Genomic DNA, 18,263 nt, shown 5'->3' on the forward strand with positions numbered 1-18,263 from the left:
AAATGGAGGAAGGGGCCACAGGAACAAAATCTACTTCTGATGTGAGAAGGTCAGGAGGACAAAGAATCTCCAAGGTGAGGATGCTGTGTGGCGTGGAGGAGAAAGTTGGGAGATTTAGGAGTAGAGATCACAGAGGAATACAGATGGGAGGGTAGAAGAGACATGTTAAGGATTCATTGAAACATGGCCCTTTAAGTGTCCATTGCTGGCAAAAACCCAGAAGCTAAGAGGTCTTCTAGTCTGGGAAGAACGTAGCGTCTCTTCTTGGAGGAAGATTTCCCAAAAAAAGAAAGACTTCAGAGTCAGCTTCTCAGAGAGTGGAGAGCTTTCTGAGAGTGACTGCAGATACTAATCAGACCACACACTTCACAAATTCTCTGCTGGAAAAAATTTGAAGCCTGTTCAACCACACAAGGACTGCTGTCAGTTCAGTCTTTTTTTTTTTTTTTTAAGAAGGATAATAACACACAAATTAATACAAAATTGTTGGGCACCACAAAGAGTATTTGTCCTTATATTCTTATAACAATGTACAATTACACAATCTCTGGACCATGAGAAGTCAAGTACATACACCATGCCTGCACACAATTTACTTATATAAATATATGCATATCAGTCAATCAGCCAGTAAGCATTAACTATTATGTGATGGGCACTGTGCTAGATTTACAAAGACAAAAGCAAAACATTTCCTACCCTTGATGAGCTTATAGTTCATCAGGAGAAAAAAGCAGGTGCATATGTAGGTGCACACAAAATCTATCAAACATATTTGGGGGAATAGGAAAGGTTTCACTTTGAAGGTAGCATCTGGGCTCAACCTTGAAGCAACCTGGGGATTCTAAGAAGGCAAAAATCTAACAATCCATTACTGTCTTATCTTTGATATTCTCTTTTCTCTAGATTTTCATGACATCACGCTTTACTAGTCCTCCTACTTGTGTAATTATTTCTTCTCAGTCTCCCTTGCTGGATCATCTAAATCACTCCCAATCACTATGGATAAGGAGGAGGGGATAAACATTTCTTTAGCACCTACTATTATGTGTCAGGCACTATGCCAGGTGATTGACAAATGTGATTTCATTTGATTAGGGATATTAGAAATTTGGTCCCTCTAGACTCTGTCCTCGGTCCTCTTCTCTTCTTCCTCTATGCTACCTTAGTGGTGATCCCATCAGCACCCAAGGATTCAATTTTTATCTCTATGCACATAATTCTGATCTATTTAGTCAACTCAGAACTCTCTCCTGATTTCCAGTTTCCCATCTCCAACTGCCTATTGGACATCTCAAAACAGATGTCCTGTAGACATTTTAAATTCAGCACATTCAAAACTGTATTCATTATTTTTCCCAAAAACCCTCCCTTCTTCCAAATATTCCTGTTACTGTTGAGGGTACCATACCATATATATGAGTGTGAGAGTGTGCATGTGTTTGTGTTTTTTCCCCCTCTCCTCTTTAGCTACTTGACCCAGAGAGAGTTAACAGAAGAGATAAGAAACACATCTCTTACTAAACAATTTTCTAAGAGCAGATAGATCTAGGCAGGGAAAAGTATTTATTGAAAGAAAAAGAGGGTGTTAAAATTGTTACAAAAGACAAAATGTATCCGGGGGCAGCTAGGCTGAACACTGGATAGGGTGCTGGTCCTCAAGTCAGGAAGACCTGAGTTCAACTAGCTCTGTGACTCTGGGCAAGTAATTAACTTCTGTTTCCCTTAGTTTCCTCCTCCGTAAAATGGGGATAATAATATCACCTACCTCCCAGGGCTGTTGTGAGGATCAAATGAGAAAATACTTACAGAGTATGGCACCATGTCTGGCATGTAGTAGGTGCTATTTAAATGTTAACTACTATTGTTGTTATTGGAATATAGTCATTTACTCTAGACCAAAGAAAATCTGTCCTTCTTTCTCAGGCAGTCAACAAGCATCTGCTAAGGGTCTACTAGTGCTTTATCAGATAAGATAAAAGAAAAGAGAGCAATCCTTGAGTGTTTAAAGTTCTCTGAGTTTATTAAAGGAGAGGGACATTTTGCTGAGATATCACAAAGTAAAATTCCCCAACAAATATAGAACAAAATCGACTTCCTTATGATAATTCTTAGCAGATCATTCCTAGCTCTTTAAAAATTCTCCTTCAGAAATATCTTGTTTGTACATAGTTGTTTGTACGCTGTCTTCCCTATTAGACTGAGTTCTTTCAGATCAGGGACAGTTTTTTGCCTTTTTTTGTATTTCCAGGGCTTAGCACTTTGCCTGGTGAATAGTAGGTGCTTAATAAATTCTTGTCAACTTGACTTGTTGACTGAACATTGAAGATAGTCCGGGATTGAAAGAGGCAGGAGTGAAAAAGCAACGTATTTGAGGCATGGGGAGTATTGGGAGGAGGATGGCCTACATTCATTACTTTCCCTCCCATATTTTCATTGTTGTTTAGTCGTATCTGACTCTTCATGCCCCATTTTGGGGTTTTATGGGCAAATATATCAGAGTGGTTTGCCACTTCCTTGTCTAGCTCATTTTGTACAGATGGGCAACTGAGGCAAACAAGGTTGTGACTTGTCCAGAATCACGCAGGTAGTAAGTGTCTGAGGCCACATTTGAACTCAGGTGTCCCTAACTCCAGGCCCAGCACTCTATCCTCCGTACCACCTCTCTGCATCCCCACCTCCCTATCACTTCCCCTCAAAATGCCTAAGAATCTAAACAGAGCAGCTCATTTACACTGTGACTGATAGACTCAGTTTCTTATCCCAGGAGTGTTTGCATTTTAATGAAGAAATAAAAAGTTAAAAAGGGGACCTAAGATAGTGAATCTCAATTTGAATTGAGAAATTCAAATTAGAGAAAGTGGGATCATAGGATTTAGGGCTGTAAGGGACCTTAGGAAACCATAGAATCACAGGAATTCTGAGTTAGACGTGATGTTAGAAATATCATTTAGTTCAGTTATTCATTTTATAGATAAAGAATTGAGACCCATAAAGATTTATGTGACTTGTAAAACATCACACAGGAAATAACAAGGAGAGTTGGGATTTGAATTCAGGACTACCAGCTTTTAGGTCTAGCATTCTTTCCATATGTAAGTAGGTAATTTTTTGGTGCTTCTAAAGTCCTACAATGCAGAGGACCACACAACACATAGAGTCAGCCCTCCAAAGAAAAGCACAATGATGATTGGAGGGGAGGAAATCAGAAGGGCGTGATAGTTCCAATCTGGTTTAAGTACAGCTTTTGCCTCCGTGGGCATCATTAAGACTGATCTGAGCCAAAGACAGTCAAGAAGACTGAGCCTTGGCACCTAGTACAGAATCAGAGGACTGAAACCAAAGACTCAGAGGAGATCAAGCTGGACCCCTGAGCATGGTCAAGGGGAAGGATTAAGGCAGATTCGCAAAATTCGGGAGTCCTGGTCACTTGTGGCAAAACTATCTGGGTGAACCAAGATGTTCAGAGATGTTCAGAGGCAGGCCCATTTTGAGGGAGTAAAGGTGACTTTCCCATGGTCACAAAGCTGGTGAGGGACAAAGCTATGAGTAGAATCCAGGTCTCTTACTTCCCAGTCAGTTGTCTTATGGTCATAGGGCTTTATGAGCTAGAAGAGGGGAGGAGGAAGGGCACAAGCATTTCTTTAGTGCCAGACACTGTGCTTAAGAGCTTTACAAATATGACTTCATTTGAGACGTTACAAGTGATATAGTCTAGTCTTTGTATTTTCTACATTGTCTCAAAGAGAAGGGACATAGCCATGGTCACAGAGCTAGTAGGTGTCAGACTCAGGATTCACAAAGGATTTAAATTTCAGTGCTCTGCTCACTATGCCAAGAGGCAACCTGCTATATGTCTCTTGTAAGCATGTTGCAAGAACCATTCCATTGAAGGGAAGAAAATCCAGCTGCTTAAAACTTCCTTGTCATCAGTCCCACTGCACTCACACCACCAACCCCTAGGGAATACTTCTCATTGAAATATGATTAGTCTGCATTTGACATGGCAGAAAGATCAGTGTCTAGAGCAAGAGGACCTGGGTTCAAATCTTATCACTATCATTATTCCCTTTATGACCGTGAAAAGGCCATTTAACTTCCCAGGTCCTCTATTTTGTCATCTGTAAAGTTAAGGGGTGAAACTGAATACCCTACGAAATAGCTTGGAATCTTTGATTATACAAATCATTTAGTTCAGGGCATCCAATGGGATGTATAAACTGGGAGAGTTGGACAAAATTGATGAGCCAGCAAGGAACACAGCAAACCAAATAGTTGTTTGCCGTGCTGCATGACTGAGGCAAGGCTGATCCTGGCAGAATCCTAGGGGTCCTAATTTGGGCCAGCAGAGTCTACTGAAGGGGCAGGGAAATGGAAAACTTAAAACCGATTCAACACAGATCCAGAGGGGAGACAAAGTCAAAAGAATGGTTCAGATGTGCCAGTGTACGACATCTCCAGTAGATGTTATCTTTTGATTCTCTTTCATTTATCCCATCTATATCTTGTTTGTATACAGGTGTTTGTAGGTTGTCTCCTCACCCCAATTGTATGAGCTCCCATCCTTTACCGTGTCCAGCACATTGTAGGTCCTTAATTGCTGGGGATGGAAGCTCAATTCCATGTGGACAGTCTCGGGAGGGTAAAGGTGGGAACTTCTAAATCTTAGAGTTCTCACGAGACCCCCCAGGAAACGACTGGGAATCGAGGTGAACCGAGCTATCTCGTGTATTTCCACCTCTTCCCGTGAGAAACGTGATGGGAGAGAGCTCTCCCCGCCCTCGAGATTGTCCCGGATCTGGGCACACTATTGTTATCTAACAGCACGGTATTCAGATGCAAACTATGCGGCTGGAGAGCTTAAGTAGGATCAGGAAAGCCTGAAAGTTCTCTTGGGCGGAGGGGCCACGTGTGAGGACACAAGGCTCCGCTTTTCCTCTCTCCTCTCTCCCCTCCCCCTCTCTCCCCACTTATACTTCTACTTCCAATCTCTTATTGTAAGATCTTTCCCTCCTTGGGAGATCTTTCTCTCTCCCTCCTAAGGAAGAATTCCCTGCACTTGTAACCGAGACCCTGAAATAAAGCTCAACCCTTGTTCGACTCTGGAACGTCCTTTCTCTCATACGAGCATCCGGTTTGGCCAGCCGAAGACCTCGGGAGGTGAGGTAAGAAGACTCGGGTAGCCCTCAGGCCTCTAGGCCTGGCACTTAATGAATGCTTAATAAATGGGCAGCTGGGGGGTGCAGTGGAGTGTTGGGCCCAGGGTCAGGAGACTCTGAGTTCAAATTCCACCTCAGATCCTTACTAGCTGTGTGACCTTGGGCAAGTCACTTAACCCTGTTGGCTTCAGTTTCCTCATCTATAAAATGAGCTGGAGAAGGAGATGGCAAAGCATCTCTGCCAAGAGAACCCCAGATGGGCTCCTGAGGAGTCGGAAAGGACTGTAGGACAACAACAGCGGTGGCAGCATGTGCCAGGTTCAGGAAGGCTGGAGGTGAGGCACGGTCTGGGACCAGAAGAGGCTTCTCCCTTTGCTCCACAGGTGCACCCCCACTCTCTCAGGTCTCCCTGCTTGTTCTTTCTCTCTCTGGGATATTCATTGGATATTCAGAATTTTCCAAGGTAAGGTGCTCATGATCATTGTGGATGGAGGGCCAGGCTCAGAGTCCCGAAGATCTGGGTTCAAATCCCACGTAAGAGGTCACTTAACCGGTCTGAGCCTCAGTTTCCTCCCCTGTAAAATGGGAGTAATACAAAGGGCTCCTCAGACCTTAAAGCAATAACATCGCTTTGTTATCTGAAGTATAGACTTATAAAGCGCCAAAAGACAATAGGTTCCAGTAGGGGGCGCTCCACCTCCCTTCATCCGCGATCTCCACCCACTTTAGTCCGGGGGTGAGGGGCGGGAACCCTTCCTGAACGCGATGGCGTCACGAGGAGGGGCCAGCGAGGGCGGAGGCGGGCCGTTCTCGGGTGACGCCTCCAGGGGGCGGGGCCTTCCCGTCAGTCATCCCGTCAGTTCGTGCGGTTCGCCGCTCCTTCCCGGGACCGGAGGTTGGTGGGGGCAGCGGCTGCTGAGACTCGCGAGGGAAGATGGCGCCGCCGGCGGAGGAGCGGGGACTGAAGAGCGTCGTGTGGCAGAGTGAGTGCCGCGGAGGCCGGCGGGGCCTCCTCCTGGTCCGCGTCCCGGGGTGGGGGGAGTCACTTGTTGCTTCGGGCCCTCCCGCTGCCCTGCTCTTGTCGGAGCGCGGCTCCTCTTCCGCCGGCGCTCCCTTCCTCGTCTGCCCTGGGCGGCTCCACCTCCGCCTCCTCAGCCCCGGGAGTAGAGGGAGCTCCCCTCCCCCTGCACCCTCGCCGCCCCGCCCCCTCCCCAGACCTCCGCCTCCCGGCCCCTCCCGCGCGCTGCCGGGGCTGCAACCCCAGAGCTGCAGGTCCTGCCCGACGGGCGGGCCGGGGAAGGGAGAGGAGGGGCGGGCCGGGGAAGGGAGAGGAGGGGCGGGGCTGGGCGGGGCGGCGGGCCGTGTTGGTGTCTCACTGGGGGAAAATGTTTCCTAGCTGGAGAAGGCGTGTGTGTGGTTTGTGTACACATACGTGTGTGTACGCACGCACGTGTATAAGCATGTATGTACACACGAAGACATACACACGGAGGGGCACCAGGAGAGGAAGTGAGGAACGGAGAAAACAGACACACACATATACGCAATACCTAAATATATGCGGGTACAGGTACAGGAGATGTAATGTGGTGGGAGGAACAAAATAAAGAGGTGTGTACGCGTTTAGATTTGTAGATACATTTCTGCATCTAGCTACGTACTGTGTGTGTACATATATTCTATGTGTATAATACATATATATGTGTGTATATACATATATATATATATAAAATCAAAAGCTCTTGATGATTCATAAATATGCTTCTAAGATGAGAAGTTTAAAGCCAGACTGCGGACGGAAGCCTCTGCAGAATGGCCCCTCCTTCCCCTTCTGCACCCTCTCTGCCACTCCCCCACACTTAGCTTTTGAACTGTGCCAGGCAGCAGCAAGTACTTAATGAATAAATTCTTGTTGACTGACTGGACAATCCTCTGCTGACATCCCACTTGTGGATGTGCTATTGGGGCACCCTGTTGCCCCACATCTAAGCCCAAGTTAGAAAAGGAACACAATTAAGATAGGATGAATGGTTGTTATCAGATGACCTAGTTCAGCTGAAACTCACTTGAGGGCTGATATAATAGGGACAGTGCATTATACAAAGATTTGTTAAGGACTTCCTGTGTGCCAGTTACTGGGAATACAAAGACCAAAAAGGGAACCAGATTCTTACTCAAAGAGTTTTAATTCTCTTGGGAGCGTGGTACAGTGTACATATAGGGAGCTAAGTAAATCAAACTGGGAGGGTTAGGAAAAGATTCATGTAAAGTCTGATAACTCAACTGAAGCTTGAAGGAAGCTAGAAATTCAAAAAGGTGAGGTAGAGTATCCTTGACATGGAGGACAACCAGAAAAAAGTCACAGAGACAGGGAGATGGAATGTGGAGTCAGGAAACAGCATGGCTGGAATGTAGAGTGTATTGTTGAAGGGATTAGCAGGATATAAGTCTGGAAAATTGAGTTGGAGCTAAATTTTACTAAGCTTTAAATTCCAGATTTGTATCTTAGAATAAGTATTGTTTATATAGCACTTTGAGGTTTGCAAATCATTTTGTATATGCTATCTCATTTGGTCTCACACACTCTGTGAACTCGATGCTATTATTATCCCCATTTTACAAACAAGGAAACCAAAGTTGTGATTTTGCTCAGGGTCACATAACTAGCTAGTATTTAAGGCAGGACTTAAATTCAAGTTTTCCTGACTTGGTTAAATTCAACATTTTATTCACTATGTCATCAGTCCTGGAGGAAATAAATAGTAAATATATACAAAGACATTTCAGGGTGGAGAGGGCATCATTCTGAGCAGAACAGGAAGAGCCTCCTGAAGGAGCTGGAGCAGGGAGCACTGAAGGTTCCAGGAATTCTAAGGCAGAATGAAGAGTGAGTGCACTCTAGGTATGAGGATGGGAGATAAACTTTTGTGTCTAAGAAACTGCAAGTACGCCAGTTTCACAACTGAATTCCTGAAGAGAATTGTCTGTTCTTCCTGTAAATTGCATCGGATTGAAAAGTATATAAATGATTGGCTTTGTAAGGAGCTATATTTGATCCTGGAGATATTAGAGAGCATTCTATTGTAGGCTACTGAGATGTGAAATGACACTGTCAGACATATTTTAAGAATACTACTTCAACATTTGGAAAAGATAGATGAGTTGGCAAAAGGAGAAACAAGGGAATTCCGGAGTCTGTTGCTGTAGTCCAGGTGAAAGGTAGATTCCCTAAACTAAGGTGATTGTGTGAAAGGAAAGAAAGTTCATGAGAGATGTATAGATAGAACTAGCAAGATTTGGCAACTTGTTGGATATGAGGAATTCTAGAGAAAAGAGGGTATCAAGGAGAAGACTGTCAAAGGCTTCAGAAGGTTAAGAAAAATGGAGACTGAGGAAGAGCATTAGATGTGGTAATTAGGAGAAAATTGGTAACTTCAGAGAATGCAATGTCAGTTGAATAATGAGGTTTGAAGCCAAACATCAAGAGAGTTAAGAAGAGACTCAGAAAAAGAAGTGGAGGAACTATTAGCAGATGATCCTTCTTAAACAGGTTAGCCAGGAAAGAGTAAAGAGATATGGAACAGTAGGTAGTGGAGATGGGCGAGCAAGTGAGGGATTTTTGAGTCTGGAGAAGACGTGGGCTTGTTTGTAGGCAGCAGAGAAACATCCAGTAGAGGGGGAGAAATTGAAGATTTAATGTCTCATGATCAGGCCATAAGCATTTATTAAGCACTTATTATTTCTCAGACACTGTGCTAAACACTAGGATCCAAGGAAAGGACCTGGCAGAGACAACATGTAAATAATTAAGTACATGCAAGTTCTATACAGAATAAGTAAAAGGGTCATCTAAAAGAGAAGGCACTAGCAGCTCGAGGGAGCAGGAAAGACCTTGTTTAGATTGGTAGGATTTTAGCTGAGTCTTGAAGGAAGTCAGGGAAACATAATAAGGTCGAGGTGAAGGGATAGAGCATCCCAGATGTGCCACAGAGTAACAGAGATGGGAAATTCAGTTTGAGAAATAGCAAGCAGGTCAGTTTAGGGAGGGAAGGGGGGAGGAAAGAGAAAGAAATAAGCATTTATGTAGTACATGTTATGTGCCAGGCACTATGTTAAGTGCTTTACAAATATTATCTTATTTGATCCTCACAGTAACCCTAGAAGATAGGTGCTCTTACTGTCCTCATTTTAGAGTTGAGGAAACTGAAGAGCTCAAGTGACTTTTCCAGCAACACACCATTTATTGAAGGCAAGACTTGGACTCCGGTCTTTCTGATTCCAGACCCAGCCTTATTGACGGTACCACCTAATTGCCTCAAAGCACGATTATAGAGTTCCTTAAGGGGGAAGTAAAATGTAAGAAGAATGGAAAAGTTAGGGACCAGTTTATGAAAAGTTTTAAATGTCAAACAGTGGTATATACATACATATACACACACATATATGTATATATTTTTTTACCCTCTGGTGACATTAGGGAGTATTGGAGCTCTGAGAAGGGGGTGATATGGTCAGAGCTATGTTTTAGGAAAATCACTTTGGCAGCTAAGTGGAGGATGGCGTAGAGAAAGGAGAGCCTTGAAGTAGAGAGACGAACCAGAAGACTTGTAATAGTCACAGTGAGAGGTGATGAGGGCCTGCATTAGGGAGATGGCTATGTGAGCAGAAAGAAGGGGATAGAGATGAGAGAATTCTTTGACTTCCCTGTTAGTGTTAACAGGCTCTCAAACACCTCATTGTCTTCCTTGACTCCTCCCTCATCCCACATATTCTGCCTGTTTTCATTTCTGTCTTCACAGTATCTCTCTGCATATGTCCTTTTTTCCCTATTGACATCATCACAACCTTATCAATGTTTGTCTGGTCTATTGCGATAGGCTTCTAGCTGGTCTCCCTGCCTCAAACCTCTCCCTGTTCCAATTCATCTTTGATTTATCTCCCTAAAGTGATCTTTAAGGTGCTGTATCACTCCACTCAGTAAAATACAGTGGCTGTCTCTTACTAAGAGAATCAGATATAAAAGAAAGTCCATTGGCATTTGAAGCCCCTTGCTACCTTTTCTTTTATATTTTAGTCTCTATATTTTCTACTATCCCTACACTGGCCTACTTGCTATTCCTTGAACTTGACACTGAATCTCCTATCTGCATTCCCTTGCACTGGATGTTCTCAGTATTTAGAATGTTCTCCTTCCTCATCTCTGCTTCTTAATTTCCCTGACTTCCTTCAAAGGTCAGCTCAAATGGTGATTTCTTCAGGAGGTCTTTGCTGATCCTCGCCTGCTCCTTTCTTAAATTACAGGGAAACTCTGCCTGTACTTAGGAAGAATTCTGTTCTGACCATATTTCTGTTTCCACATAATAATCTTTTAGTAAAGATGAATTAGTTAGAAAGTACCCATTCTACAAGTGTTTCTTCATAGTGAGTATCAAGTATTCTATATCTTTCCTTAATTACTGTACTCATAAATCAACAAAAGCTTCTTAAATGTTGGAGTTACCTAGTGATTCATGGGGCATAGGTACAGATATTTAAAACTTTTTAGCATCTCTCTATTCCTCTCCCTTTATTTTACAGACAAGGAAAAATAATGTTCTTTTTCTAAGTCACTGGTAGAAGGAAATTTTCCTATTTTCCACATATAATTATTTTTTAAAACATCATTGTGGGAAACTAGTGAATAATATCTATTGTATTTGGTATATTGAAAAAAATTCCACCTATGTTATCCTTTATTTTGGTTTTGAATTTAATTTTTTTAATAAACAAAAAACCTAATTTTTTTATCTCCAACCACCCCTCTCCCATTAAAAGAAAAGCAAAACCTTTGTAACAAATATGCATGGTCAAGACAATTCCCACATTTCTGATGTCTAAAAAATGTATGTATCACTCTGCAACCTTTGTTCATTACTTCTTTGTCAGGATGTGGACAGCATTTTCATTTTAAGGCCCCAAAGATTGCTGATTGATCATTTAATCATTGCATTGATCAGAGTTCTTGATCTTTCAGAGTTATTTGTCTGCAATCTAATTGTTATTTTATAACTATATTTAAAAATAATCAATGTTCAGAGTGGCATAACTTCCTTATGAGCATGCCATTTACATTTGTGGAATCAGTTTTTCTTTCTGATATTAATCATTCACTGGAATAATTTTAGGTGACACAAAGCTAGATGTGAGAGGGTAGAGAACGGATCAAGTATTTACTAAGTGCCTACTTTTTGTACCTTGCACTGTGCTGAGCACTTTATAAATATTCTTTCATTTGATCATAGGTAGGGATAGCTAAAATGTTTAATGACTGGATTCAAAAAGATCTCAACAAACTAGATCATTGGGCCAGGTCTCATAGAATGCAATTTAATAGATATGTATGTAAAATCTTATACTTGGATTCAAAGTGTCAAATTCTAAGATTGGGACATGACTAAGTAAAAAGATCTGAAAGTTTTAATGGATCACACCATCAACTAGATGACACAGTGAGTAAGAGTGCTGGAGCTGGACTTGGACAGTTAGGAAGATAAGAGTTCAAATCCTTCCTCACACACTTAGTAGGGATGTGACTCTGACCAGGGCACTTAACCTTCCAGTCTTACTTTCTTCATCAATAAAATTGGGATAATAATAGCACAAAGTTGTTGTGGAGATCAAAGAAGATCTGCACATGTGCACGTGTACAGTGGTTTGCACACTTTAAGGTGCTGTCATTAGCTATTGTTGTTATCAGTGTGAATCACCAGTATGAAGTAACAGTTAAAAAAGCTAGCAACTTAGGCTAAGAAGGGGGTAATGTCCAAGGCTAAGGAATCTGCACTATCATCCATTTGAGAGTTGCCTCTAGCAGCACAGACCACAGTCCACTCATCCTGTGCATTCTTGTTCATTTCTGTTCGTTCAATTCTATGCTCAACCCCACATTGTAAAACCATAAGAGATGTGGGACATATTGATCTGGACATAGGCTGTACTTGTCTTCTAAGTCTAGTTTTCATAAAACCTAAGTGTGGCCTTTATTTGTCTACTTGTTACCATAGACAGTTTAAATCTTGCTGGTCTCTGTAGCAGCAGCAGAAACAGTTGCAACAACTTTCCCAACAACTGCCATAAGCAAGATGAGTCTTGTCCTATGGGTTCCTGCTATGCTGTAGGATAAGGGAAGCAGATCGTTTCTGCTTACAGTAGAAACACTTAATGAGTGTTTCCTCCCTTATAGGGATCTTACTGCCATCTGCTACTTCTCATTCCTTCCACTCCTTCCTCTATGTATTCCTATATCTATTTTTCCATTCAAAGATATGCCATTTTATGGTTGCTGTCTCTATTTTGAGATCACCTGTAATCAGATAAATATAATAGTTGCCATGAATTTAGGCAGTCCTTGAAAAACTAATGAAGTTGGGTTTCATTCCCCATAACTATACACTGCCATGTACTTATTGCTGTGGACCCCAGTCTTTGCCATTTTCAAAGCAGTTGATTGTTACTCAAATACATACCTACTTCAGCCCTGTAAATAATTAACAGAGGTGTGTCCCCACTCACTTATTTAGATTTATACCCTGGCATATTTTTCAAGTCTACTTGGCTCCTCTCCAAGGCCTTGAAATCAGCCTAAAGTACATCATTACCATTAGAAACCTGGAAATCATAATTTTTTGAACCCAAGTTTTAACCATAATAAAGATTTAAGTGAAGTGGGAAAAAAATCCAGAGATACTAATTCATAATAAAACATTGTTAAGTATTTTCACATATATTATCTCATTTGATCCTTACAAAAGTTTTAGCGAATAGAAAGATAGATATTGCCATTTTGCAAATAGGGAAACTGCCGCAGGAATCTCACAGTCCATTACAAAGTAATTAAAATTCAAGTCTCCTGGTCTAGTCTCTTCCCAGTAACCTTCTTCTGATTCAGATGTTACAATTATATATTTTTAAATGCTCACATCAGTTGAAAATTCCAGTGATGCCTCTGTCTGTGGGATAGCTAGAGATCTACTTTATAAGAGTTTAGACTTGTTGGAATTAGTTTCTTTTTTTCCATCTCTATTGTCTAAAGCAAATATTCTTACCTTGAGATTTAAGTGGAATTGTAAAACAGCATCAGGTGATAGTTTGAGAAATATTTTTCAGATTAGTTCACAATTATAGTCTTAGTTACATACTTTTGGTTTTAATAACAGATTATAACTTTAAAAGTATAATTTAACTGAGAAAAAAATGAATCAGCAGTCCATTTAAAAAGTCATTAAAATATCATCTAACAATTTCCCTTATTGTGAGAACCACTTTTTAAGTGGTTCTTTAATTTATGTATGTCTTTTTTTTTGCAGAAATTAAAACAACAGTACTTGATGACTGTAAGAAGGAAGGAGAATGGAAGGTAGAAATTTCATATTTTGTTTCCATATTGTGTCTGCAGCTGGCAGTTATATTTTTAAGGGAGTTTATGTCAATCATAAGCAAAAATATATGTTTGAATAAATGAAAAAGTATGTGTTTAATGCGTATTATGTATGAAGCACTGTGGTTTTTTTACATGTAAAATGTAAGGAAATAAAAACTATACTTTTTTAAAACATTTTGGATCATAGAATAGAAAAAATATAAATATATTAGGTTTCACAGAGGCTATATTGTTGAACATAGTATAAATTAAATTACTAAATGTTCAGAACAGCATTGGAATTTTCCATCATATTTCTGCCTCTAAAAGATGTTCCTTAGCCAATGTGAAATTATAGTCATATCTAAAACATGGTTATCGGAACTTGCTATTTTAAGATGCTATGGGACTATTAACTGACTGTTCTTCTGAGTCTAACTCCAGGTATAGATAGCAAGAAAGGCAGTCTGAGCCTCCAATCCATGATGCCAGTAAGCCTGTGAGATGCTGGTATAAACTGAAAAAGGTGATCTCATGGGAAGGGTGGGAGAGTGGCTGTTCAGCCTGGGCTGAGGTAGGATTCTCCTGAGTCAACTTCCCCATTGACACCTGGCAGACTTTAAGCCTGATTGAATACAAGTTGACAATCTGCTGCTGCCTGGAATAGTAATGAAGTTGGGGAGATATTGTTTCCCTGCAATGTCCCTGCTCTTAGTGGCAATTTCCTGTAGTCAGAAGGTTTGTAAGCTTAATACTAGATCTGTTAAATTATAGATTGTTGGTAGAGGAACATCCGAGGTTAAGTCTAAAATTAAGTATTAGGCTTAGGACTTTAGATCAACAACAGTAAGTTATGGTCCTTTAATTCTTGGTAATAATGTGGAGACTATTAGGTCAAGGGCTTGTGAAGTTAGCATACATAATTATTATTTGTGTCTTGGTTAAAGTTAAAAAAAAATTCATTTGTGATCTATATTGTAAATGCTTTAAAAGAAATAACATCTAACCAAAAGTTAGAATTGTTTTTTGTGATATGAACTGTTAAAAATGGAAAAAAAAAAAAAAAAGCAAGAAATTTTCCATCATATTTCACAGAATACTTGCTTTTAAGTTTAGATGAATTTTATTAATAAAGTTAATGGAACATATTTGCTTCTTATAACTATTAATAGTCATGAGTTATTTAATTTTTAACTTACTTTTATTTTTAGATAATGCTTTTAGATGAATTTACCACCAAGCTTTTGGCATCGTGTTGCAAAATGACAGATCTTCTTGCAGAGGGTATAACTGGTGAGTGTCAGTAACACCATTGATGTCCACTTTGATTATTTGGAGACATGTGAGAGGTTTCTGGATCTTATTACAAAAATTTGAAGGTTTTAAGTTTTGAAAAGATTGATAATCATCAAAATAGGCATGTTTTTCACCATGTTAATGATAATCTAATTTTATATTTATATAATTTTGCGTCTGTGCTAATCTTCAGAATGTCCTTATGAAATGAACAAGTATAATAGTGCCTTTTGAGTGATTTACTTGTGAAGAAGTAGTTGCACTGTCAGACCCAGTTTTGTCATTTGGCTTTGCTTAAATGTTTTTCTTTGTTATAAGGAAGGGTTCAGTGGTGTGTGTGTGTGTGTCTGTGTGTCTGTGTGTTCTGGTAGGAAAGATGGGCCCAAATGATATTAATTGGAAATGACTTAAATGGTTTAACAACAAAACATGATGATAAAACTGAAAAAGAAAAAGTTCACCTAGTCATGACAGCAAGTCATTTACACTCTTTGTGCTCAGATTTCCTGATAACATTATGGCATTTTATAGTTAGTTCAGTGAAGCAGATGTTAACCATGTACTATGTGTGAGGTGCTGGAAATGTGCAGACAGAATTCGTAGGTCATAGGATAAAAGCTGAAAGAGGAACCCCAAAGGCCACCAAGTCCAATGTCTTCATTTTACAGGTGAAGGAAATGAGGCTCAGAGATACTAGTAACTTACCCAACTTCACACAGGTAGCAAATAGCAGAACCAGGATTTGAATCCAAGTTTTTAAAATTCTAAATCCATTACTCATTCTCCAAGACCACAATTTCCATAGTTGCATTGCTCAGGCCAGGAAATTTCTCTGAACCAAACAGTATTATGTGTAGGTGGAAATGCTATTAACTTGTATCTTTTCCCAAATATCAATAAGCAAAATAGAAAACTCAAAGTTTACAGTGTCCATTTCTCATTTTGGATTATAGCATCTATTCCTGTTTACTTCTAAACAAAGACCAACTTCCAAGCACTAATTTAAAACTCCTGATTACTTTTCCCTGAGAACCCCATCCACAAAACCTCTATTTTATGTAGTCCAACTTTGCCCCTGGGCCTCGATACCAGGCATGCACTTGTTACTTAAAAGAGTTGTTTTTTTTTTTAAGTTTTCATCATTCTGAATTGCCAAAAGGGCACATTATTAAGGATTTCTGAAGGTATGTAGTACTCTTTACCATGGCTCTTCCTCATTTATCTGTTACCATACAGTGCCTGACCCCAAAGAGCTTGTACAATACTGGAGAAGCTGCAACATGCACACAGATAAATATAATATGAGGTCATTTGAAGAAGGAGAGGCCACTTGGGGGCTTCTGGGAAGTCCTCACATATTGAGGTAACAACTGAGCTAACTATTAAGGGAAGGGGTGGGGTACCTTCTCTGGGGAGATAGTGGAGAAGCCAAAGAAGTTGAAAATGAGTACAACTAAGTAGGAAAATGAAAAAAAAAATATTTGAGGAGGTCTGTTTTGTTTCCTCACCTCAAAAGGAGGAGTTTATGGCTGTGCCTTCCAATCAGAAGGACAAAGGGTAAGGATTTTTAAAGATAGTGATGACAAGGGAGCATGTTTCAGACATGGAGAACAACCTTTGCAAATGCATTAGGGCAAAAAAATAAAGTATTCAATTGAGGAAGCACCTAGTAGTTCAGTTTGTTTAGAACTTAAAATGTATAATGGAGAGTAGTGTGAAATAAATCTGAAAAGGTAGATTAGAGCCAAGTTGCAGGAGATGACGTAGAAGAAAGAGCCTAGGATGATTCCAATGTTTAGAACCTGAGTAACTGAAAGAATGGTGGTGCCTATATTAGAAACAAATTTGGAAGGAGGTTTTAGGGTAGAAGATGATTAATTCCACTTCAGACTCAATGAGTTTGAGATGGTAATGAGGCATCCAAGATATTTGTCAGTAATTGGAGATTCAAAATTGGAGTTCAGAGAATAATTTAGGGCTAGTTGTAGCTTTGGGTTTGGGAGTACTCTGTATAGAGATAGTAAGTGAACTCATGGTTGAAAATATAGAGCAAGAGGGTTCTTGGGTTCTATACAAGAGCCAGTTTTACCTTGTTTTTAAAAAATTAACACTCCAGGATCTCAGAAACACAGAATTTGAGAGTTGGAATGGACGCCAGCAGCTTTAGTCCGTGATAACATACCTGACAAATGATACAGCTTGAAGACCTCCAAAGAGGGAGAACCTACCAATTCTAGACAGTCCATCCCACTTTTGGGTAGCTGTAATTGGTAAGAAGCTTTTCAGGAAGTCAGGCCTAAATCTGCTTCTCAGAAATTTCTACCCCCTGCTTCTGCTTTTTTGGGTCCTTCTGGAGCCTACCAGAGTCAGACTAGTCCTTCTTCTATATGACAGGCCAGTAGATACTTGAGAGGAGCTGTGAGGTTTTTTCCGTTTCTTCTCATCCCCAGGCTAACTATTCCCAGTTTTTTCAACCGGTCCTCATATGACATAGACTCAAGGCCTTTCCTCATCCTGGTTGCCCTCCTTTGAACATGCTTTAGCTTATCATTGTCTTACTTTAACAGTGGCACCCCCAAGTGAATACAGTACTCCAGATGAAGACTGATGATGGCAGAATACAGTGGCACTCTTATCTCCCTTTTCCTGAAAGCTGCATTTAGCCCAAGACCACATTAGCTTTTTGGGCTACAATATCACGCTGCTGAATCATTTTGAGCTTTCAGTTCACTAAGGCCCCTGTTTTCAGAGTGATAACTATATTGGGGCAGCTGGCTGTCACAATGGATAAAGGGCTAGGCCTGGAGTCAGGAAGACTCATCTTCTTGAATTCAAATCTAGTCTCAGACACTTAGTAGCTGTGTGACCCTTAGCAAGTCATTAACTCTTTTTGCCTCAGTTTCCTCATCTGTCAAATGGGCTGGAAAAGGAAATGGCAAACCATTCTACTGTCTTTGCCAAGAAAACCTCAGAAGGGAGTCATGTAGAGGTAGACACGACTGAAAAATCACTTACACGATATCCAGCTTCTTTCCCCATCTTATCCTTGTGAAGTTGAGTTGTTTGTTTTTTGTTTTTGTTTTGAGGGGTGTGGGGTGGAATATCCAAGGGTAAGACTTCACATTTATTCCTGTTAAATTTCATCTTACTAGATTCATTCACTGTTTTGGGGGTGGATATAAATTTCCAAAACTTCCAGGGTCTCATCATCAGTGCAGGCATTGACTCTGTTGGAGCAGATTGCAATTCATTGGTGACTCAGGAATAATTTTGTATCTTCCAAAAACATTTGTTGTATATTTGCAAATGTAAATGTTAATGTTATAAATGCATCTGTTTCCTGGATCCTGGAAATGGAGGAAATTTACTTTCATATATGTTTTATCAAAGGAATGTATTTGGTAATATGT

At 40.5% G+C, this 18,263-nt stretch overlaps 1 protein-coding gene across 1 annotated transcript in view; it reads left to right on the forward strand.

Annotated features, from left to right (window-relative positions):
• The first annotated feature begins 5,965 nt into the window (after positions 1-5,965).
• Positions 5,966-18,263, forward strand: part of STXBP3 (syntaxin binding protein 3) — a 51,806-nt gene continuing 39,508 nt past the window's right edge. The window contains exons 1-3 of the mRNA XM_072644220.1: positions 5,966-6,142; positions 13,505-13,554; positions 14,769-14,850. Of these exons, the coding sequence (XP_072500321.1) occupies positions 6,094-6,142; positions 13,505-13,554; positions 14,769-14,850 (181 nt within the window). The 5' untranslated portion in view covers positions 5,966-6,093. The remainder of the gene's footprint in view (positions 6,143-13,504; positions 13,555-14,768; positions 14,851-18,263) is intronic.

Source organism: Notamacropus eugenii, chromosome 2, assembly GCF_028372415.1.
Source record: "Notamacropus eugenii isolate mMacEug1 chromosome 2, mMacEug1.pri_v2, whole genome shotgun sequence".
NCBI lineage: Eukaryota > Metazoa > Chordata > Mammalia > Diprotodontia > Macropodidae > Notamacropus > Notamacropus eugenii.